The sequence below is a fragment of the Mustela nigripes genome, chromosome 2 (assembly GCF_022355385.1).
Source record: "Mustela nigripes isolate SB6536 chromosome 2, MUSNIG.SB6536, whole genome shotgun sequence".
NCBI classification, from domain to species: Eukaryota; Metazoa; Chordata; class Mammalia; order Carnivora; family Mustelidae; genus Mustela; species Mustela nigripes.
Window position 1 is genome coordinate 23,453,023 of NC_081558.1, and position 24,882 is coordinate 23,477,904.

The 24,882-nt window shown below is 44.8% G+C and overlaps 1 protein-coding gene across 1 annotated transcript in view; it reads left to right on the forward strand.

The window, feature by feature from the left end:
* Positions 1-24,882, forward strand: part of CACNA2D3 (calcium voltage-gated channel auxiliary subunit alpha2delta 3) — an 858,873-nt gene that overhangs the window by 559,913 nt on the left and 274,078 nt on the right. The window contains exon 13 of the mRNA XM_059389977.1: positions 9,032-9,165. Coding sequence (XP_059245960.1) covers positions 9,032-9,165 — 134 coding nt within the window. The remainder of the gene's footprint in view (positions 1-9,031; positions 9,166-24,882) is intronic.

The following is a 24,882-nucleotide window of genomic DNA, read 5'->3' on the forward strand; positions in this document are numbered from 1 at the left end:
TCACTCAGCATAATCTCTTCCAGTCCCGTCCATGTTTCTACAAAAGTTGGATATTCATCCTTTCTGATGGAGGCATAATACTCCATAGTGCATATGGACCACATATTCCTTATCCATTCGTCCGTTGAAGGGCATCTTGGTTCTTTCCATAGTTTGGCGACCGTGGCCTTGCTGCTATAAACATTGGGGTACAGATGGCCCTTCTTTTGACTACATCTATATCTTTGGGGTAAATACCCAGGAGTGCAATTGCAGGGTCATAGGGAAGTTCTATTTTTAATTTCTTGAGGAATCTCCACACTGTTCTCCAAAGAGGCTGCACCAACCTGCATTCCCACCAACAGTGTAAGAGGGTTTCCCCTTTCTCCACATCCTCTCCAACACATGTTGTTTCCTGTCTTGTTAATTTTGGCCATTCTAACTGGTGTAAGGTGATATTTCAATGTGGTTTTAATTTGAATCTCCGTGATGGCTAGTGATGATGAACATTTTTTCATGTGTCTGATAGCCATTTGTATGTCTTCATTGGAGAAGTCTTTGTTCATATCTTCTGCCCATTTTTTGATATGATTGCCTGTTTCGTGTGTGTTGAGTTTGAGGAGTTCATTATGGATCCTGGATATCAACCTTTTGTCTGTACTGTCATTTGCAAATATCTTCTCCCATTCCGTGGGTTGCCTCTTTGTTTTGTTGACTGTTTCCTTTGCTGTGCAGAGGCTTTTGATTTTGATGAAGTCCCAAAAGTTCAGCACTTTAAATTCGATTTCAAGTCCCTTCCTTCTCCCAGAAAAGATGATGACCCCTGCCCCCAAGCTTGGGGTAGGACTCCACACTGCTGAACTGGGTGTGGGCAGAGGTAAGCCCAAGGAGAAAAACAGATGCATCCTGGCAGGGTCTCAGCACCCTGGTTGGGTGGACATGGGAAGTGAGTCGTGAAAACATACATGGCCAAGCAAATGAACATTGCTCACCCTTCCCTTTGCTCGACATTGTTTTGAATTATCTGCTTCTACTTGGAACCATCTTTTAGGCTAGTGTCAGTTCCCTCCATCTAAAAAGTAGACAGCTGCATAGGAGGTCTTAACGTTTCCTTGAAGGACTAACGTAACACCTTTTACGATGATTTCAGTTTATTGGCCGGCTGGCCTCACCAAAAGGTATCAGCAGTTTGGATCATCTCAGAATAATGCATCTGGCTTCACTTCAGGCCAAAGTACAGGGGAAACATAGGCATCAAGATATGGGGGCTGTGCAGATCCCAGATTTCCTCTGAGTGAAGAGGCCATTGTTGAAATAAGTTTTGGAACTTTGTTGACATTTAAAAACCTTGAGCGAGCTATACACTTCTCCCCATTTTTTCCTTTATTTTGTGGTCTTGAAAAGAAGGAGTTCCTTTCCATTTTCAAATTTTTAAAAATGTTGCTGTTATTCCTGCCACATCAGATTTGCCATCCTTCCCCACCAGCTAGTACGCCTTTAGTCATGGGTTCTTGTTTTTACCACTGTCTGTGTCCAGCTGATGAAAATTACTCAAATTGAAGTCTTGTCTTAATCAACTAATATTACACCATAATTTAGTTTTAGTCATTGTTTATAAGAATCTTCGAAGCATCCTTTTGAAGACAATTTGGTCAACTCTGAGTATTCCAGGGCCTGGCTATAGAACGGAGCCCTTTAGATTTAGAAAGTCTGAGTGCAGCAGCTTGGAAAACCCAAGGAGGTAATAGTAGATGCTTAGCTGGCCAGGCCATTGGATTCCACAGTGATCCTCCTTCTCTTCCTGTATAAATCCAGTCATCGCCTTCCCTGCCAAAGCAAGTCTCTCTGAAGAGGTCTGCCTTCCTTACTCTGCTTCTTTTCCGAAGGGCCTTGGGAATAAAATGTCATTGTTTGCCACTCTTCAAAGTAACAGTTGCCATCAAAATGTTAGGTTCCAGTCATCTGTGCCCATATAAACATTGGCTTCACGTTGCGTCAGTTATGGGGTTTTGGACCACGTAACATCGGTGAGCAAGTATTCTTCTATGGTCATTAATTAAATCATTGTTTATAGTCTCAGATTGTTATAGTATAGAGGCAGCATAACATTTTTCATCTCAAGTGACATGAGGTCCAGGGGGGCTCCCCCCCTTACATATTTTCTCCCTGAGTCAGCCAAGTTCTTCAGTGAAATGAAGCATTAGCATTTGGGGACCAAAACAGACCCAGGGAGAGCCCAGGGGAGCCCAAGGAGAAGCCTGCTGGCTCACCGGCCAGAGTGACTCAGGAGTCACAGGACCAGCACCGACCTTTTTCCTGGTTCGGTGGCTGAGAACCCACAATCGGTTCAGGTCCTCTCGCTGGGAAGTCTGGTAGCCAAGGACACAGTTCTCAGCCAGTGCGCCTCAGACACTGTCCCCTGGAAATGGATTCCTGGGGACTCCCACACCCGTGGCAGGGGTTCTCTGCCTTGTCCAATCTCCTAGCAAAAACCAGAGAGGCCTGGAGCTCATCGGTTTGTTTCATTTTATGCATAACTAGGTCCTATCATGAGGGAGCCAGCCCTAATGAGGCAAAGCAGCAAGCCATTTTAAATACATTAAAACAATCATTGCCACTGTAGAATGGCTCGTGGAATTTAAAGCTCTGCTTTCACACTATTGGATAAACAAGTGAACTGGGGAAGCAGAAGAGAGGGGCTGACTAGCCCAGATACTCCATAAAGCCATGATGACCTTCTCTAATGTTCAGTGTGCCAAGATTTTAAATATGCACTGCCTGATTCTCCTTCAGAAATCATGGTGAAGGGAGTGTTTTCCAGCTGTGCAAATAAAGAAGGGCCTCTGTGTTTGGGTTCTCAACCAATCCGTCATCGTTAGGTCAAATGGAAACACCACATGAGTCTCTCTTGGTTGTCTGCTCAGCTTGTCCCTTCTTGATGGGTTAATGGTCATTTTCTCATTTGAAAGAGCTCTGGTGGACTGAGCCCTCCTCAGAAGTTCAGACCCACGTTCTTTCTCTATCAAAAAATTATGAACTACACTCTACCTTTCCAACTGTCTTGTTGTCTCACTAGATTTATGAGGCCAGAATGGATGTAGGTAGGGTTGAGTGAAAAGTGGAGATTAAAACGTTTTGCCATTTTGGAACAGGTGGGAGAAGGCAAAAATGCCATTCCGATATATTTGTGTAATGCTTTTTAAAAATTTTTGTACCTTTTGACTAATATCTCCATAATTCCCTCAAAAACTCCCCTCCCTTTCACCCCTGGTAACCCCATGCTACTCTCTGGTTCTACACCACATTTGGATTTTTTTGATTCCATGTAGAGTTCACATATAAGTGATATCATATAGTATTGGTATTTCTTTGTCTGACTTATCTCATTTAACATGGTGGCCTCAGTGTCCATCCGTGTTGTCCTAATGGCAGGACTTCCTTCTTTCTCATGGCTCCATAATACTCCAGGGGGTACATTCTGTATAACAGAAGGATTGGAGTGGAGAAGATGATGGTGATGAAGCTGAAGACGGGGGTGTGTTGTTAGTCACAGCTAGGCATGCTCAGTGATAGGTAGAGTGCCAAGAACGTCTGTATATTATCTCTTTTTACCTCTTAATCCTTTTAGAGGGGTATGAGCAGGGAACAGACCCAGAGCCACTGGTACCTTGCCCCAGGTTAGCAGCCCACGGATGGCAGAGCCAGGATTCAGGCCCAACAGATCGGAAACCTAAGCTTAGCTCCTCACCAGGCTCTGAGGTCACCTCTCTCTGGGAGGAAGAAAGACCTGTTTCAAGGAAGACTTTTGCATGCGTCCCATAATAGGAGGGAATCTAGAACATGAAATTTAGAGATTGAGGCAGGATTTTAATATGCCATAGCTAATAAAGGCTGGACGAGGATTTACACCCAGCTGATGTGACCCACAAGTGGTCATGCCCCAGCCTGTGTAGGCCTGTGGTCCAGTTGCTGACATTTTACAAATGGGGACACTCGGGCTCTGAGAGGAGACGAGGTAGGGGCATTTGGCTCAGCGACAGAGCTGCACACAGGCCAGCATTCCTAGCTCCACCGCCTGATCCTTCAAATTATTTTTTCTAGCATACCATTTGAAATTAAAAGTGTCCTCTTATTCACCAAGAAAAAGGTTTGCCCCTAAGGGGGAGGTTTGGGGCTGATTCTGATAGCTTCATGCTCGGGAGAGATGCCCGCAGAAGCAGCTGGATGTCCTGCCCCGGGGTGGGGGGACGTCCTCTCCCAGTGGGTTCTTTCCAACTCACTGAACATGCACCCCTCAGCTCTCAGGGCCAGTGGACCTTTTCCTCAGTCTCTGTGAAATGATCAGGAATCGTAGAGACAGAAACCTGTTTGCAAGCTGTGCATTTCTCTACAGAAATAAGTGCTTTTTTAGTAGTGCGTGCTGTTGACAGGGAGGAGGAATTGGGAGGACTGTGAGGGTCTTCCAAGCACACTGCTGCTCCCTTAGCGAATGCAAATCCGCCCCCCCCCCCCGCCCCGGCCCACCCCATTGCCCCGGCAAGACTGAAATCTGGGTACCGGCTTGCTTGTTTCCAGCGGGTCTTCTTTAAGAGGGCAAAAGCCTTTGGGAAGACTCACCAGGAACAGTGTCCATCACACCCGAGGTGGAAAGAGGACCTTGGCCTGTGAGTTGAGGCGCCCAGCCAGAGACTCCCACCGAGGAGCGGCCTCGTGAGGCCCTCAGCTCCAGCCCCGCTGCAGAGCTGAATATCAAATGACGTGCTAGGGGGCATCGTCTGCCGAGGCCTCTTTTAGACAAGGGCCCTTAGGACATCTCGAACTGAGGGCGGTAAAATCTCAGGAACACGAAACACCAGGCTGCACGTGGTTGATCTCACTGAAGAGTGGTAACCCAGAGTTCACAGAAGGCTCTGCGAGGGAATAAGGTAAATAAATCGATGTTAGGTAGAAAAATGAGCAGACCACTTGTAATAGATGGCTAATTCCAGCATTAATTAGTCCTTGGTCATTACCAAATGATTGCTGATTCTGTTTGCTTGCATGATCTATGAAGTCCAAAAAGGCACATTAAAGAAGAGAATAAACATTCAAGAGCTAGAATTTAAAAGAAAGAAAAGTGAGGGGCGGGAGGAGGGAAGGTGGCCAGTCCGGAGAGTGCGGAGGGAAAACAAGGGGAACACCTACACTTGCAGCCAAGGCGTCCAGCCCTCAGGGACTTCCTGTTATCCATCAAAAGGTACATTTGTTAACTAAAACTTCTATGAAAATATTGAAACACAAAAAAGAGCCTTTCCAAAAGGTTTTAGGTTTTAATGGATTGGGGCTAGATGATAAATTTTGCAGTGTACAGTACTCATAGCATTTTTGTAACTTTAGCTTCTTTTTTTAATACATCTGCATCTCTGAGATAAAACTCAGAACTGCAATCTGGATTTTCAGTAGATCTTTGGTGCTAATTACTAAGCATTTCCCAGGAACCTCAGAGAGCCCCACATTTCCCAACCCCATCCTCAACCTTCTCAGTTACCCAGACACAAACAGCCCATGAGGGGTGCCCTCCTGGGACAGGACCTCCAAACAGCCGTGCCTGACCCTTCCCAATAAATGTCTCCGGTGGTTCAGAGCAGAGGCTTTGGAATCTAATGAACTTAGATTTGAATCGATCCAGGTTAAATTACTGTGGTTTCTTTCCTGTCTATACAGTGAGCACACAAGCTGGGCTCTTGTGTGGCCCCGGTTCAGAGAGGCAAGGTGAATCACGGTCAGACCTCATGACCGTTCTTGCATTCCTGTTGGCTCCCCCGGACCTCCAGGCCTGGTTCTGAAAATGGCACTCTGGACAAGATGGGCACCAGCTTTTTGTAGATGTCATGGAGCTAATACTCCAGGGAAAGAGAGCAGAGTAAACAAAGAACGTGGTGGTGGGGTGCAGTGAGGGGAATGAGTTCCAACAGCTGATCTCTGAACGATAGCGGTCAGGGTTAGAAGTTTGGATTTTATTCTAACTCTGAACAGAAGGTGTTTTAGGGTTTTAAGCAGGGAGGTGGTGATCTGCTTTCTACTTTCAGATGATCTGTCTGACTGCCTAGCGGAGCCTAGATAACAAGGAGGGAGAGGGGCACGGAAGCTCTGGGGAAAAGATGGTGGAGTCTTGGGTTAGCTGGGAGCCATGGAGATGGGAGAGAGGATTTTCAATGTATCATAGAGGTAGGGCCAGAGGGACATGCCATTGGATTAGCTATGGGGTGGGGTGAGGAAATGATGACTATCAAAGATAATTCTTAAGTTTTTGGCCTAACTGGGCAGGGGTGCCATTTATTAAGATGAGGAAGACCCACCGGGGAAGGAATGGGTTTGGACAGGGAAACTGGGAGTTGGCTTTGGACAAGTTGAGTCTGAGAATCCCATTACTCATCCCCATTGGAGGTGTCAGGTATACAGTTGGCTGTGGGTTTGTAGCTCTGGGGAGAAGCCAGCTTTTCAGAGCTCTGAACATGATAAGCAAGGCCAAGTGAGGGTAGTGTCCCAGTTCAGTCTCCTTCCAAATGCATGATTGTGTTTCCTTCCTACTCCCCTCCACCCCCGCCATGTAATGATCCATCTCTCCCAACCTCCTTACATTCATTCCCTTTCTTTTCTTGGGCCCGTGTTAGGAAACCCAAGTCAGGGATTTTTACTGTTGGCTTTGAGCATGAGAATAAAAATGCAGACAAGCAAGAAAATTCCCACCGTCTTCAGTGCCTCTTTGGTACAGGATCCTCCATTGGGGTTGCTCTACACTGTGAATGGTTCACCCACGTACCCCGATGGTCCAGAACTTTCAGCTCTCTTTTTCTCCGCTCAACATGGCAGCACCTGTCTTGGCTTGTCCTTTATGCCTTGGCTGTGGCTCTAAGACCCTTCCTCCAGAGCCTAGATTCGCCTACTAGAAAAGTAGTGGAATGTTTTCTTGCTGATTCACACACTGACTGTAGATGCCATGAAGGAAGGATGATAACTACGGATGGTCCCCATCACCCAGCAGTGCTCTTGCAACTTGCCTCCCCTCCCTTGCCTCCCAGAAAGGGGTCTCCTGGAAGCCTTGGGAGAGCCCTGTCCCAGATGGGTGTCCCTCACTGGGATGCCTGGCTTCAGGGAGATGGGCCCCCTCCCAGGCTACAAACTAGAACAGGCACTCACAGCCTGCTCCTTTGGGGCCCCATTTCCCCTGAGATGGGTGAGGCCCTGGCCCTGGACAGGAGTGACAATGCATGTTAATTAGCACTGTGCAGAGCTGTCATCAGGAAGCCAGAAGCCACATGGTCCCAACCTGGTTTGGGGTTGGCACAGCAAATTCAAACCAGCTGGCCTTTGTTTGGAAATGCCCTGGGAGGGCCCTGCCCCTTTTCTGGACAACAGAAGGGCTGGCATTTCCTTACCCAGAGCATGCTTTTAGACAGAAGGTTTCACAAACACTGTAGCAAGTGCTGCGTGGTATCTGGCTTCAGGGGCACACGTACCCTTCTCTAGTTTGTTGGCAAGTAGGACACGCCATGAGCTTAGTTATAAGGGTCCTTATGTGAAGGCAGAGGGAGGAAACATGAATTTTGTCCATCCAGTGTTCCCCTTATTAAAATCCTCCCAAAGCTCCCTGCCTGATAAAGGAGGTTAAAGTCTAAACTGCTTCCCAAGGTCTTGTGGGACAGGCTGCTCATCTCTGATTTATAGCATCTGATTTCCAGCTCCTCTCCCCCAGCTTCCTCCAGCCATTCCGAGCTCTTTTCAGCTTCTAGAGGAAGCCCGACTCTCACCATGGGCCTTCACTCCCACTTTGTGGGATACATAGCTCCTCTAGCTACCTGGCCCTCATCCCTTAGGGGTCAACTGCCCTGACCCTTCCTCAGGGTAGCTGGGTTGGATAGACTGTCCCTGCTGTGATTATCAGCATCATATTCATTGTGCTACTTTGCAGTAGTCTGTTTACTCAGACCTGCCAGGCCCCCGGAGGCAGGCGCAGTGCTTACCTTGTTAATCCCTGTTTCTCCAGTGCTGGGCCCCAGGAAACCTTTCCATAAGTGAATGAAAGCCCCTCGCTACCCCACCAGGGATCCAGACCTTGCTCAATGCATGCCTTCCCTTCTCACAGCTCTTAACCCAGGGCGAAGCCAACGGGACCCCGCACGAAAGAGGAACTAAAGATCAAAACGGTGTCCCCATCTGGGAGATGATAGCATGTTTAGGACTTTTAACGTTACCGAGAAACCATGTCAACCCAGCATATTGAAAAGGCAGGTCTGGTAACCACATGAGGGGTGTGAGCTGGAGTTTCCACCTCAAACACACAAAGGGCAAAAAAATTCCGGGGGAGCAAAAGGCACAGTTGAAGAGACCCCTACGCGTGGGTGACCTTCGCTGTTTGCTGCCTGATACCTGCGGGAATGTGGGCGAAACCCGTCTCTCATCTGCCTCCGGCATCTTACCTTGCGAGTGGGCATCATATCTGCTTCCTCGTGTTCTCAAGAACAAATGGGACGAAGTGTATCCACTGTTCAGCAGATGTTGTGCCCCTTCAAGTTAAACATAGCTGTTGTTAGGTATTTAAAAAGAGAGAGAGAGAGAGAGGTGGCCTTTACATTTTGTGGTTCATAGTTTTCCTATTGGAAATAAACACACTGAAGTAAAAAAAAAAAAAAAAAAAAAGTTCCAGGATGGTATGTAAAGAGGAGCCCCCCGCCGTTTCTGCCAGAAAAGGTGTAGATGTATGTGTAAGTGTATGTGTCCACATGTATGTATTGAAACAAATTTGGGAGGACGTTCTCTAAAGGGTTAGCAAGGGGCTTCCACGGAGAGGTGGCTTTCTGGTTGACCTTACTATGATTCCTTTTGCCTGATTATATTTTCAGTCCCGTGAACAGGTGACTCGTGAAGTGGGTGATGGTAAAGAGGAGATACAATGTTTAAAAAGGATAGGGAAAGAAACAAAAGAAGTTAAGCAGAGGCCAAGAAGGCGTGGCATATGCAGGCTCTGCCATTGTCCGTCTTTCTGTTACTAAACTTGGTTCTCCCTTGGCAGGATTTTTCACTCAGATCTCCACCTTGGCCGACGTGCAGGAAAATGTCATGGAGTACCTACACGTCCTCAGCCGGCCCAAAGTCATCGACCAGGAGCACGACGTGGTATGGACTGAAGCTTACATCGACAGCACTGTGAGTCCTCAGGGGTCGCTGGGGGTGGCCTGAGGGTTGTCCTGTGTTCATTCCAGAAGACAGTGTTAACCCTAAAAACAAAAATGTCAGTTATTTTTCCTTAGCAAAAATGGGTTTATTCAGGAATAGCAGAGAATTGCAATCCAGGACAGGCAAGCTACAGCAAAACCATAGGCAAATCCAACAAACGAAAGAGAGGACTATTTTATGGAGAAGACGGAGAAAGTTGGAAGGGGCTGTTTTGAACAAAAACCCAGTTCAAGAGTTCAAGATGATGATGGTTTCCGGTGGGCTGAGTTGCAAGGGTGATTGATTTCTTGTAGAAGCCGCAATGTACATCTTTTCCTGTTGGGGCCTGTAACTGATGCTTCTTTCCCGTTGAACATTCTTCCACTGGGTCTGTCCTTGACAGAGCTGCTCACTGGCCTCCCTTCTGGTCTTCACTTTAGTGAGGTTTCCCTTTCCTGATTTTTCAATGGCATTTCTGTCACTCTTCTTCCATGATAGGGCCCAATGACATTTTCCCTTTGTGGTGCCGTTTGTGTTGGTCTTCTCGACAAGCAAGTTCAGTAAAAAAATCACAGTATCAGAATGTAGCTGGCACTTCTGGAAGGAGTTCGGTGGGCAGAGGCAAGTCCCTCTTTTACCGCGTCTTCTCTAGTTACTTTGCTTTCCTCCTTGGGTCCAGGTTCTGCCGGGACACAAGTCGTGATTGTGGTCACGTTAGAGTCCGTCCTCACCCTCTGGGATGCCCGCTCCTGGTGGTGAATCTTGGGGGCTCCGCTTTCGGGAGGGTAACCAAAGCTCGGCTCCTGCAGCGAGCGGGAGCCGCGGTAAAGGCCGGCAGGTGCACTTTCTTCCCACAGACAAGCGAGAGTGTGCTCCCGCGGTGGTGATATCCGCACGGCACTGCTGTTGGAAGTCTGGCCATGGGCTCATTCTAACTCCGACTTCCAAGCAAAAGAATCTATTGCTGAATTAGCGTAGAAGTCGCTTTGCCAATCATCCTGCGATGGCTCAATGGCCGGGTTTCTTGTGTGATTTCAGGGTGATTTTTCATAGTGATAATGAGTCTGATGGGAGTGGCGTTTTTCATTTATTGATTGTAAATGTTCTCACTGGGCCTCTCTCCCATCGTTTTTGTTGGGATTAACATCACATTAATCACTGTAACCCAGACACAGCTGTCCTCCGGAGTGATCTCAATGGCTGCGGTGGGCCGGCTTTTCTCTTACTGGGCTTTCTCACTCTGGCTGCAGTTCTGGCAGCTGCAGGCAAACGCAGGGCGGGAACAGCATATGGGAACCCATCTTGGAGGCCACCGCAGCTGCCTGCCTCACCCACCTTGGCCTAACTAAAGGACATGATGGGACTCCGGAAATAGGAACTGGTCAGTCACCCTGCATAGAGATGGATGTTAAGCTGAAAAACCCTCTCTGGTTGCCAGGGAGACCTGGGGCTCTCGTCGTTTTCACAGTCTGTCCCCGGGCTTGTTTAGAAGCAGGGCAACAAAATAACCATAATTCCTGTGGGCATCAGCTACGAGTCACAGGCATAGCCTTGGCATGGGTGGGTTCCCCTCTTCCTGCGTGTGGGTGAGTAAGGAAGGAAAGGCAGGTAGGAAGAAAAGCAGCAGGACTGGGGCTAAGAAGCGAGCCTGTCACCCAGTGGTTTGTGTGCAAACCCTAAACGACCGCTTTGATCAAGCGTTCTATTTGTTTCATCAATTTAAAACCTATAAAACAGAGCGTCTGTGATTAAAACACACCTGGAGAGACAGGTGTGTTTTAGGAGATCCAAGAAAAAGGATCCAACTGCATAGAGAAATTCAGTAGAGATAACGGTGGCTTCTCCAGTCTGTGGGGTTAGTGTGGTCTTCGTAACAGATGCTTTTGAGAAAACTAGGTAGCCATTTAGAAAAAAATAAAATGAGTTCTAGTCATCGGGCCATAGCCAAGAAAGAAATCCAAGTGGATCTGTAAAAAATGAAACCATAGAAGCACTAGAACAAAAACCTCTATGACCTGGATTCAGAGAAAACCTTTCTAACAACGACTCTAAAATCCAGAGGCAATGAAAAGACTAATAAGTTTGACTACGTAATGGCAAAACAAAATGAAAACCAACTTTATCAGTCAAAATTCACGATAAGCAAAGTCAAAGGCACAGGGTAACGTGGGAGGAAATATTGGCAACGCAGAGCACACAGAAACCATTAATAATCTTAATACACAAAGACCTTTTCAAAATTGAGGGCAAAACCTTAGAATGCCTGTAGAAAAAGCAAAAGACATGAGCAGACCATTCACAAAAATAATAAAAATGGCTTTCGACAAATGAAAGATGTATAGCTTCACTCGTAGAAAGAGAAGAAAAATGAAAATTATACTCTAGTAAAATACGATTTCACACCTATCAGAGTGGCAAAAATTAGAAGCCTATCCATACACACTATATACTCTGTTGGTAAGGCTATGGGGAAAAGAACACCCATAGACACGTGTGGGAAGACAGAATGGGACAATCTCTACGAAGGGCAGTTTGCATGTACGCTTTGATCCAGCAACTCCACATGTAGGGATGAACTCTGCAGTCAAATGCTCTACCACTGAGCTACCCCCATAGGGATGAACTCTGAAGATGAATCTCCGACAGTTGGAAAATACAGATGATACAACGGGTCTGCTCATTACAGAAATGCATGTCCTTTCAAAATACTGAAAGTTACCTAAATACACAAACATAACAGAGAGATCATGATAAAACTGTGGTACACACACATCATGGATCTTACTGTAAAAGAAGGAATGAGGATGACGTATTACTACTGGTTGATATAGAATGATTTCCAGGATGTATTGCTAAGGAGGGGGAACAAAATGGAAGAGTATTAATAGAATGCCACTTTTTGTGTAAGAAAGAAGAGGAACTCAAGATATGCATGTACCTGCTTCTTTTTACGAAAAGGAGCACAGCCAGGAGACACTGGAAACCAATAGAATCCCTTACCTATGAGAAGTAGGAGGAAGAACGGAGGAGGAGATAGTGAAGGACATGGGACGTCTCTGGGTAGACCTTTTTGGATAGTTTGGACTTTTTGAAAGCAGCTTCATGTTCTATGCATGCAAAAATTAAAATCACTAAGAACAGGGGGCAAAACCCATAGTGAATGCAAACAGAACCAAATGAATCTGATGGCATTTCAGATGAACTATAAAAATTATCAAGAAAGGGAGAAAAAACAGTGTATATCTTGAATATAACCATGATGCCCTATATTAAAGCTCAAACATAGTTCTTTGACTATTCTTCGTCTAGGTGGGAGAGAGGATGGGAAATAATTTTAAACTCCTTTTGGTGTCATTTGGAGTTCTATGGGTCCAGCCATTCTGAATCAGTTTTGCAAGCATGGTAGAATTGAGCAAAGTCATAAATGAGGCAGACAAGGCCGGCACCCATGGGATGAGACTAGGTCAGAGGTGTCAGAATGAAACCCCAACTAGGTCCTTTGAAAGGGCCCAGAAGCAGTGGTGCCCCAGTAACAATGAGCACATCTAGAACCCAGAGCCCAGCTTCTAAAAACATTCCCCACCAACAGAAACCAGGGTTCCTTAGAGAAATTGCTAATTCCAGGGCTTGGGCTGGGAAGGTGCCCCCTCTCTGCCCCCCCAAAATCCCCCCAAAACCTGGAATATTTTAACCCACTGAGCCACCCAGGCACCCAAAAACTTTGAATATTTTATGCCAGAAACTAAGAAGTGCCAAAAACAACAATGAGGTCATACCAAAGGAGTCAGTATGAAGGGGCCCTTACTGGTCAACTCTGGGACAGTAATGGGTTACAGCCTGTGGAATAAAACAGAAATCCATGTGTTCTTGCCGATAGTGAGCAGATCAACACATGTCAAAGAGATGAACTAAAGAGATGATGAGATGGGTGGGCAGGGTTGCAGTTGACAGCAGGCTTCTGACTAGTCAATGTGAGGAGAGTCATGGAAATGGAAAAATCACCACTTTTTAAGCAGTTTGGGAAAGACTGGTTAGGACAAAGTTCATCAGTAGATGCTCAACTAACAGGGAGATTTGGTACAGGGTATTTTCATGGTCTCAAAGATCTTCCCCAAAGATCTCTGACTAGTTCTCAGGGGAAAAAGTAGTGTCTCCCCAGTGGAAGAATCCAGACAAAATCTAGAGTGGGTCCTCAAAATCAGTGTCACGGATGGGAAGCAGATGGGCATGGTATGCTTTTGGAGAAGGACGTGGCCAACTTACAGAGGGTTCTGGCTGGGATGCGTAACCTGAAGGTCATGGTGAAGGACGGTCATGGAAGAAGATAAAGCTTGGTATTAATAGGTTGTCTTGCCTTAGATAACGTTAATCACTTGAATCGATTGTTTTAGATTTACTAAATTACATACACACATGCACATGTATGTACGTATGCATGTTTACATTTGGAGGGACGTTTAGAGCTAAGGAGCTCCCATCCCTACTCCAGCTTTTGCACTAAAGAATTCTCAACAGCAGAGGCAACATAGAGATCTGGGAGCAACTCTGGACATGAAGTTTTAGGGAAAATGTCTTTGAACAGCCTTGTGCTTTATCTTCAATACTTTATGAAGTTTACCTTCTGTTCCATAATCATCTTTCCTTACTTTAAAATGAAATAATGCTTTTAAGTGGTCCGTAATTGAGTAAAAGGGTATGTCAAGATAACAGAGCTCATTTATTCCACCTCTTTGAGAATCCTTTGATAGAAATCCTTTGACATAAAACTAGCCCCCCAGAATCTGTCCTTGAAATGAATGATCGCTCAGCACCTCATTTCCAGCTTCTGTTGTATCTTTGCAAATAGCCCTGATAAATAAATCCCCTAGTAAAATGTTCTGAGAGCCCCCTCTCCTCTTGGTGGTGCTGAGAAACCTGCTGGTTTGGGGCGGACTCTGGGGTTTCCCTCCATCTTCTTTCTAGGCCTGTTCAGTGAGGACAGGCAGTTGCTGCTCCAACAGATCCTTCTCTGGCCAGGAAGCAAGAATCTTTCCAAAGTCTTTATCTATAAATAAATAAATGTATGTATATATGTATGTATGTATGTATGTATGTTTGCATTTACGTGGGCCTGGATTCTGCCAGGTCAAGGACAAAAGCCCTCTGTTGTTTCTGCGGGCTTAAAATAGGATTTGTATGCCCACCAACATTGGAACCCCCCCACAACATGAATGGGGGAAAGGGATCAGCAATTGCAAATTTATGACCATCTTGATGCATTCTGGAAAGTCCCAAGCCAGCATTGCCCTAATGTGTTCCACCTTGAAATAATGAAAGAGACCAAATTGAGAAGCATTTGACATTGGGACTGGTGACCCCATTTTCATAATGTCTTGGTTTAGCGATGTCAGCTTTGGATTTTTTATTATTATTATTGAAGCATTTATAACCTACCTTAGTTTATTAACTGATAGCATTGAATTTAGAGTTAGGGCCGCTTCCGTTTGAATTCCATGTCTATGCCCTACTAGCTATGTGACCATAAGCAAGTCACTTAACTTCTCTGAGTGTTCTTTTCTGCATTTACAAAACGGAGATAAAACCTGCCTTCCAGGGTTGACATTAAGGATTAAATGTCTGCATGGTGAGAGCACAGTAAATAATGCCTGTCACCCTTGCCAACCCTCAGGAAGTCGGTGGGAAGTTTTCTCCTTGGCTGTGGGGAGTTTTGGGAATCTTCTCCTTTTTTGGGCTGGATTTCGCACGGTGACTACACCATGGCTTATACCACTTTGATACTAGAATCTGGCACTTAGGTATAATGAGTACCTTGGAAGCACTCACTAGTTGTCTAGAGATGCGCTTTAGTCCTTTGGAATCCATTTTGCGGTAATCACCTGTTGTGGGCGGAGCACTAAAGTCTGGGGCTGGTACCTAGTGTCCCCAAGAAGGACGGCTGCACCATCCAGGCAGAGCTCCCGTAGCCTCACAGACTGCCCAAGGCAAGGCATACATGGTAGGAGCCCTCTTAACTACCTGCCATCTGAAGGACTTGGTGCCCTCCCTTTGCCTTGACACAGTTCGTGCCGATTGCCCAAAGCACCCTAGAGGTTGGATCCAGAAGGCCATGCTGGTACCCCGAGTTGATGTACACGTACTGTGCCAGGTTGAAGTGTGAACTTACTCAAAGTTAGTTGTCTTCATACTTAGACTTCCCAAGCCTGTTGATGCCTGTTGTGATTTTATCATAATTGTATAATTAATTAAATATTACTGAAACCAATAACTTAGGAGTGTTAAAAGAAAGCTGTTACTTCTGGGGATATGTAAATGAATGCATTGGAAAAACTCTAAAGAAAATTGCTAAAAATTTACCAGTATGTTAACTATGGGCAAAGCATCTGTAAGGCTGGGGAGCACAGCTTTCCGTGCATTCAGAAGAAATTTATATTTTGCCTGCCTGCCTTCCTTCCTTCCTTCCTTTCTTTTTGGTAAGGGTGGTTTACCTAGATTTGTTTGTTCCATCTTAGGTTGATGGGGAATTCTGGTGGCTGGCTTAGTATCTGCTTCTTGTCTTATTGCCTCTTGGTGGCCTCTGGGAGCTGGGAGCTCTGTGGACAATGACCTTACCAAAAGACCCTCAGCTCAGAGCCTTGCAAGGCCACACTGGAGTTCTCTGCAGCTCAGGGACCTTTTCCAGGCTCCTTCAGATTGTTGGCAGAATTCAGTCCCTTGTAGTTGTAGGACTGAGGTCCCCATTTTCTTGTGTGCTATCACCTAGGGATTGCTCTCAGCTCCTAGAACTGAAAGTTCCTGCCACATGGCCAATGATAGGCAGTCATGCAGGACTGTTTGCTTTCTTCCAGACCAGCAAGAGTGCATCCCTCTAAAGCTTTGCCTGCTTTTGAAAGCTTCTGATTAGGTCAGGCCCACCCGAGATATTCTCTCTTTTAATTAACTCAGTTAAGTGATAGTAACCTAATCATGCTAGTGATATCCCATGCTACTCATAGTCAAGGGGAGGGGAGTGTAAGGGTCATGTACCTACTGAGGCAGACATCTTGGGAGCCCTTTTAGAATCCTGCCTATTACAACAGCTTCTGTCCATGCGCTGTGGTCTGAGAGGGAAAGATAATGCCAGAAGGGAACACAAGCACCACCTCCTGCTCCTTGCCAACTCTCCCTTGAGAGCAAGTCTCAGGGCAGCCATTCCTGTTCAGCATAACACTGTTGCTTACCGCTGGTGTCTCTAGGAGCCTGCTTCTATTTGTGACATTGTAGTCTGAAAGTGGCTTTATTTCTGGGAATCAGAAGACTTGTGACCCTGCTGGTGTAAGTCGTTTCTACCAACTGCTAAGGGATTAGGTATTCATCAGTTATCTAGTAAATGTAGAGGCTTGATTCCACAAGCGGGCTTAACATGGTCTGAGAAGCCTTCTTTCTTTTTAATCATCTGGTGGTTAAGGCGAAAGGAATTCCTGTTTGCTTGACTCATCCAAGTACTAACCTGGCCCGACCCTGCTTAGCTTCCGAGATCAGACGAGATTGGGCGCGTTCATCAGTCATTATGGCTGAAGATCCAGCAGCAACAAATACAATTATATAATTGATTTAATACTTAAATGAATAGCTTGAAATGACCCTGAGTATGGGACTTTCCCTTTTTATGAATTACATATTGATTCATACGTTTCTGGGTCTGGGCAAGCTCAAGATAAAAGTTTGTAAAGGCCAAATACAGAGTCTGGCACGGGAGTCAAAGATTGCGTTTCACTAAGCCTGATCTAGACTTGGGACTGACAAAATTTTCCTTTCAGGGCCCACCCTCCCTGCCCATTACTACCAGTCTGATTAAATATTCTGCTTCCTGCCTGGCTGTTCTATTCAATTTGCTTTCCTGGTGAAGCCCAAATAAATGAATTAATGTTAACAACGTTAATTATGTTTAATCTAATAAGATCTCGTGTATTAATTGACAAAACAGCAAACACCAGAATTCTGAAATTCATGGGCTTCTTATCTGAATACAAGTTGTGCACAGTCATTATCTCTTAGGTGCAGAGCAAAAAATCATTAACAATGGAATTTGTTCCATTTTGTAAGCAAATGGCGTGTGCTTTCCAGTTGGGATTTAATCATCTCTGGAATGCTCTCCAGCTTGCTGTGCAGGGTAGAACCTGTATTAAACCAAGGAAGCATCAGCATCCCTGATCAGCCCCTCCAGGGGGGTTTACACAGACCATGGTGACACACAGAAGGGAAGCAAAGAAGTCTTTTAGAAACAGTGGGAATGTGACCATTTAAAATAATGAGAATTCATTACCAAGCCCACTGCCCCTCCCTGTTGCTGGTAATGCAATTCGGAATGCAATTTGCAGGAACTTTCAAACCAATTTAGTTGCATTTGCAAATTGGACATGTATCCTTCCTCCTCACCCCCCACCAAGTCCAACTTGGAGAAAATGCTTTGCATTTGATGAATTGCACATTTGTTTCGGTTTCCCACCTAGGAATGGTACCTAGGTGGTTTAGGAGTCCTTTGGGTGATTGCTTTAAGCTACAACATCTTACTGCCTAGAAGCAATTACTCAGGGGGTCGAAGCCATCATAAGGAAGTTGTCCGGGCTTGGAAACTGAATTTACAGTATTTTTCCCAAGACACCGCTGCATATCAAAGAAGTTCAAATCGTCAAAACAAAAGACACACGTATAGAGAAACAAACCATCCTGCTGGGTCGTGGAACAGAGAATGCCATCTGCATTACATGGCATGGAGGAAACTGATTACGTTGGGACCTCTATTTCATAGCAGATGGGTTCATTAAATTTAATAGCCTCCAGAGCCTTTAGAAACCGTGTTAAAAACATGTGGAGCATGCTGTGACACTTCACTTCTGCCCCTACAGTCATTATAACTCTGGCACAGACTATAAATATTATAGTACTTTATTTCCATCGAAACAGATTACTATTATAATTATATATATGTGTGTGTGTGTGTGTGTGTATATATATATATATATATATATATATATATATATATATATATATATTTTTTTTTTTTTTTGCCAGGAGATTGACATTAAAGAGAATGTATTCCTGATTTCTGGCACCACTTACATTTATCCAAATATTTTCCTTTTCTATTTGATTCTAGATTCTCTATTAAATATGGGGGTTTTTTTAGCTCAACTTTTTTTTTTCCTTTGAGTTCATGTTGTAAAACTATGAATTGAAAGTATTAAAGTATCTTCAGGAGAGATATTCTAATACATTACGGATGACTATCAGCTAATAGAAAAGCTTAGGGCTGAAAATGAAAAAAAAATTAGATTCCAGGTTTTTTGTTGTTGTTGTTGTTTTAGATTTTTAGATTTATGGTGGTTTCTGCTATTATGGTGTAATCATTTGTAACTGTCTCTAATGAAAGAAAAAAGCCTCTAGAAATAGATAAGACCTTATAGAAATGGATAAGAACATTAAGGATCCTGAATAATCATTTAGCATAATGGATTATTCAGGATTCTTTGTTTACAAGTGACAGCACTCAGTTCAGAGTAGTAAAGGTCAGAATATCTATGTAGTTCTGGTTGAGGCATGACTAGCTTCGGGAATCACTCCCATGTTATCAACTTCCAATTAATCCTATGAGTTCCTTGATTTCTTGGCTTCCGTTCCCAGGCAGGCGGGTTCCCACTCTATAGTGTGGCAAACATGACCTCAACCACCCACCCGCTTTTATTGCTTTAGACCCTTGATTTCTCCCTTTCTCTTCCAGCACCTGTATCAAATCCATAGTAGTCCCGTTAGGCTTGCAGCCCCGTACTGAGAGGTGAGGCAGAGCTAAATGACGGCTGGAATCTCACAGAGCAGGGAAGAAACCAGTTCCAAAGGTTGATACCTGGAGGGCTGCAAGGTCACAGAGCCCTCCATAGAGCTTGTTTACAGAACCCAGACCTAATCCATGCCCAAGACTATGTATTCCATCAGTATAGTATTCATTATGGTACCATGTTTTTAAGCAATAGCGCTCTTTATCTAGTGAAATGTTTCCATGGACACTTGGTGTATGAAGCATACAGAAGCAGAGCTACTCTGATGGATGTGGGGAGTGGGGGCATGGAGCCCCGGTCGCTTGGTCACCTCCAGAATGAATAGGGAAGCTCTGCAGCACTTTTTTGCTTCCCCTTGGCATTGTAGAGGAGCTTAGATAATATTCTCAGTAAACAGTGAGTTAACCTCTGAGAATGGTAAAATGGGTTTTTCGGTTCTGGGTTATCTGCTATGCCCTTACATTTATAGCAAGGTAATGGGTTGGGTCCATTTAGGAAAGATGGTTACGGGGATTGGGAGGTTGTGTCCATGATTGTATTAGAAAGCCAAATTGCATGTGCTTTTACCCTCCGATATCTGTACTTTTTATATTCTCTGGAGACCAGTTTTCTTGGCAACCCTCATTCCTGAAACATGGTCTCCTCCAAGTCCTGCTTAACATGGTGTCCCAATTCAAAGCTAACAGAGATGAACTCAGTGTCTGTGAATCTGAGTTCAGTTCTGAGCAAAGTTCGTAATTTACTCTAGCCCACCATCCCACTGAGGTTAGATGTATACCACTTAGCCAATCAGCTGCGGCTGGGGAAGGGTCGTGTGATGGGGACAGGTTAGCCAGGGCTGTGGATCACAGATTCAGTAAGAAAGAGGTAGGAGCAGGAGGCAATGACCGGAGTCTAGAGGAGGTGACGCTTCTAGACCTCTGTCTCTCTATCCAAGGCTTCTATAAATTGCATCCCTAGCTAGCTTCTAATAATAACTCTTTGGACCATGGCTTCCTGTTCACTCCAGCTGCTCCAACGAGTATCCCCCAGTCCTCTCCCTGCCTCCTACATCTTGACATTGCCCCTTCTTCAGCCACCCATCTGCTACACAGGAGATAGGAATTCCTCTCCCTTGTGCCTTCAGAGAGCGGAGGGAGGTATTTTGGCCACCACAACTAAATCTGTGCTGGTTTTTTTTTCCTCCCTTAATGGCCCAGATATTTGGGCAACTTAGATTCTCAGAGCTGATTTCTCATGCTCTGACCTGGTTTAAACTAAAATGAATGCATTCCTCTTATTACCAGCATGAAGAACAATTAAAATAATCCCCAAAAATCAGCCTGTGGTTTGATATCAGCTGCCAGTTTCTCTTCTCTTGCTGTACACAGAATTTTCTCCATGTAAAAGATGTAATTCTCCTACTCTGATTCCATGAGGATTGCTGTGCCAACTATAAATGGATGGTCCGTGAGACCATGGCTCAAAGATACTATAGATGAGAGTGTTTCACCTAACTGGGCTCTTCAGCTGCTTCCATTGAAACATGGCAGAGGACCATTCTTTTGCCTCCGCTTGGCTTTCAAAGATCATTCCTTCCTGGTTTTTCACACCTGCTGTGAGTCATATAACAACCGGAGGCTCCTTCATCATGATTCTGCTGATGGTATGCACTACTGTTAACTATCCAGACCAAGCAGGGTGCTCAGTGCCTTGAGGGAAGTTCTCTCTTGTTCTGAACAAATAAAGGAAAATCAAAGACATGGTTTATTCGGGCAAAAGGAACATGTTTTCAAATCAATTTCCATTATGTTTACTCAAAAAATCTGGAACATCAACATTTTTGCTGGTTGATGGAAACGATTAAACACTCTTGTAACTGATTTCTCCTGTGAGGTGATGAGACTGACAGTGACCTAAGAGGGAACAGGCACAGGTGTTCATCTCTCTCGTTCTCACTTAGCACACTGGTATGGGGCATTGGTTTCCAGTTGTGAAAGATCCTTCCTCTGAGGACGGAGTCAAATAAACTGCTTGTTCATTCGTTCACCTCCAGTGGCATTCTAAGAAGGGACCCAGGGACAGGACTGGCCTCACACCTTACAGGACCATTTGATCACCTGACCCCTGTTCACCTCTCAGTCTTCCCTTTCAACCTGGCTTTTTTCCATTCAGTCCAGACTCATGTGACCCACAAATTCATAGTCTTAAAGATTTTTATCATACTTAACCACTGCACATACTCCCTCCACAAGAAGCAGCCTCTTCCTCCCACCGCATCTTGGAGCCTCTGGGCTTATGTTTGCCTTCAGTTCCATGACTGTCTCCTCTGCAAAGCGCCCCCTGATCTCCTCAGATCCATCCCCCAGTTTTGAACCAGGCTCTCGTGATATGCTCTTAAAGCATTTAGCACAATCCTAGAATCTTGTGCTATATCAAAAATTCCATTTTAAAAAATTGCATTTTTTTCATCTCACTGAACTATAAACTCCTTAAGGAAATAGATGATATTTGTTCTTTGATATCCGCAGTACAGCACTGGGGACATAGTAGGCGCTCAAGAAAGATTCGGCTGTATGAGTCCCATAGAATCAGACCTCTCAAAGCTGGAAAGCATCTGACAATTCTTTGCTTTCTAGATGTTAGGTAAGAACGGCATCATCTCCAACATTTCATTGAGTATGCTTCACACTTGCTCAAGGCCGTGTTTGTTATATAAATAAGTGGATTCACCTTCACCGTATGACTGGGATTCTCATTCAGGTACTCAACACCACCAACCCAAGGAACCATTCACCACATACATCAAAGAGGTCTGAAGTCGTGTGTCCATGCTTTGGGGAGCTAGGGTGATGACATTCTGAAATGGAAAGCTGGTTTAATATCAGCCACCGCGTTGTTAAGATAAAATCTATCATAGGTTGGCTATATACATTTCTTTGCCACAGAACTCACCTTACTCTTAAAATCAAGGAAAGTTTTTTAAAAGGCTTTGGCACTGTCAGAATCCTCTCTGGTTGCTGGGCATGTAATGGGCATTCCTGAAATCCTTAAAAAGAATCCTTTACATTTGTTTTTCATTTCCTGGCTTTCAATGTGCTTTCCTAATATTGCCTCTAAGTATCTTACCATGTGCAACAGAGCCCCACCATTGCTGGCCACTCTCCCTCCGTCTCGACACACCAGCCATGCTGCTTACCCTTTTGTTGCTTGAACATCACCAAACTTTCTCCCGCCCTGGGTCTCTTGAACATGCTTCTCCTTCTGAACTGGCCTCCCTCTCTGCTCCTTTACTGAGGGAGAGGCTCTTTCCCACTCTCTGTGTCTCTGCCAAAATGTCACCTCCCCTGTATATGTTGGCTTTTATCTCTGTTGCCTTCCTTCATAGAAATTATGATCGTTTGTAACTATTACAATTATTTCAGTTAGGCACTCTGAGATTTTCCCCCTCTTTAAATATTCTTCTTAGACGGCCTTCCCAGAAATAGCCTAAGGACTGGCGCAAAGTCTGTCTTGCAGCCTTACATCCTAGTCCTGCGCCTGGCACAGAGTACCACACACTCAGTATTAGCTCCGAGACATGAAGTGTCTTGTTCCTCATCGCACCAGTCTCTTATGACTACGCTCTACAGCTTGTTTCTCCCTCTCTACACTGTATTTCTCCTAAAAAATGTACAATGAGACACTAAGAATTAGGGAAGAAACAGTCCAGAATATTAGCGACAAAGTGGATGGTGGTGCCAAGGAGAGTTTAAAATACTGTCCCCCAAATACAGCTGTCATATTTGTCAAGTTCAGGTCTGAAGCAGCTGGTTTTTACGAATGCCCGCCTTATTTATTCAGGGACAGTCACTGATTTTTAGATGGAGGAACAGGGAACTTTCGAGAGTGAAGCAGATTTCCGCAATGTTCCCTTTCTATGCGTGTTGTTAAAAGCAATAGTTTGGGGAAAGGATTGATTGCTTAAGGCACACTGTTTATACTACATTACTTAGGTCTGATGGAAAAGTTCCTAACGGTGGTTTTCTTGCTAAAGATACGGTCTATGGATGAAGAGTGGAATGTGATTTTTTTTGGTAGGGCATCATCGTAATTTAGGTGGACTCCAGAGAAATTTGATATTGGGAGAGGCTGGGAAAAATAGGCCCGTGGAGCTTCTTTAACGTTAGCATTGAATTCTTCATCAAAATACAAATGCTGTCTGCTTTTAATTACGGTCCTTCTTCAGGCCAAGTTAATTACTCCGGGCCAGACTGGAAAGGAAACTTCCCAGAAAGTCTGATATGATAGAATGGTAGTGTGTTTTCTGAAGAAGATGCTGAGAAATTCTTAATGGATTACTCTTTCAGTATAACTTTTGCAACGGAATACTAAGGGAATGAGAGTGGGGGAAGGACATCGTAGATTTTTCGCAGCTGTTCACCATCATAGCACTTGACAATCTGCTTCTTATTTCGTTTTCTGTTATGTAAAAGCACGGAATTCTCAAGTTAAGAAATATTGATCACTGCATGACAATACATACAGAACAAAACCCGATTGTGTCGAAAAAGCTCACCTTCTAAAGCGAGGTCCTCTGACTCTCTTCATTTTGTTATTAACATGTGTGGGTCTTCTTACTTGGAAAATAATGTGGTTTTGTTAAGCGTCAGTTATTTAAAGGTTAAAATAATCTTAATTTTAACTATTAATATTATTAGGAACAGATTTTCAACCAAGCCCAGCTGAAGGCAAACAAGGACAAACTTGGAAAAGAAAATAAATGGGTGGCTGGGAATGCAGAGACGCACAGAGAGCTGGGTCTTGGCCACAGTGAGTAGGTTCGCAGCGGCCCTTTGCTGTATTGGCAGAACCATACATTTTTGTAAGGTCTGCTGATTTCCCCAGACTTCATGGAATCTAGATCAAGTTTGTCAATTTCGCATTTCTCTTGCGAGGATAATCCAACCTAGGGCTGAATTGGGAGCACTGAGGGTGTGTGGGCTTCGTGGCCCTGGGACCCAGCGGGATGGCTCCTTCTCTGTAGTGTCAGTAAGTAAGAGAGTCTATTCTCTGGCCATCAGTGCTTTGGGAAGCTTCTGAAGCCAGATGTACGGTTATCTAGTTCATTTACCGAATCCCTAAGCTGAGGGTCAGTGTCTATGCTAGGTAACAGGGTATCATTTTCAGGAAATACGGTTTAAGTCCCTGATGTGAACAATCCAAGCCAATGAGGTCATTTCAAATTATTAGGATTTGTTTGTTTGTTTGTTTGTTTTTTAATAGGTATCGGTAGCTTCCCACCTTGAGCAGGAAGGGCCGTATGCCGCCTTTCTCAGGATCTTATTAGCGGGTCACGGTGAAAACAAGTCTTAGACAAATTCTGCCATCCATGCAAACGTTTATTCGCAGCCTGCCCAAAGTCAGCTAAGCATTCTGAAAGCCCAAGGAAGCTGTGGCTCTCTATCCTTTCAGATGTTCCGATGGCATCTTGCCTCAGAACAAACATTATTTGAAGGGGTCAGTTAACCTTCTCTTTGGACTCAGGTGACTCAGAAGCCTGCTGAGCCGCAAGGCCTGGTGCGGGATTTCTCAGGATGGAGGCTGCTGAGTTCCCAAAGCCCTCCGTGGGGCTCTGCGGTCTGCTGAACCCATCCACTTAGAGTGGACACCCACTCACCACTGAAAAATCCTTTCTATCTCTGAGCAACACCAGAGGGTTTGTCAGTTACAGTAACAACCAGTTGTTACTGTAACAACCGGTTGTTACTGTAACTGACAAACCCTCTGGTGTTGCTCAGAGATACATGCGTGTAGCACACATTGCTTTTTGCTTCATACTAGCCAGAGCCTGGACTGCTGATTAAGGCAGCTGACTGCCTTTTAGACATAGATTAAAATCAGCGTAGACTTTTATATCCTATCGTCTATGCTGAAG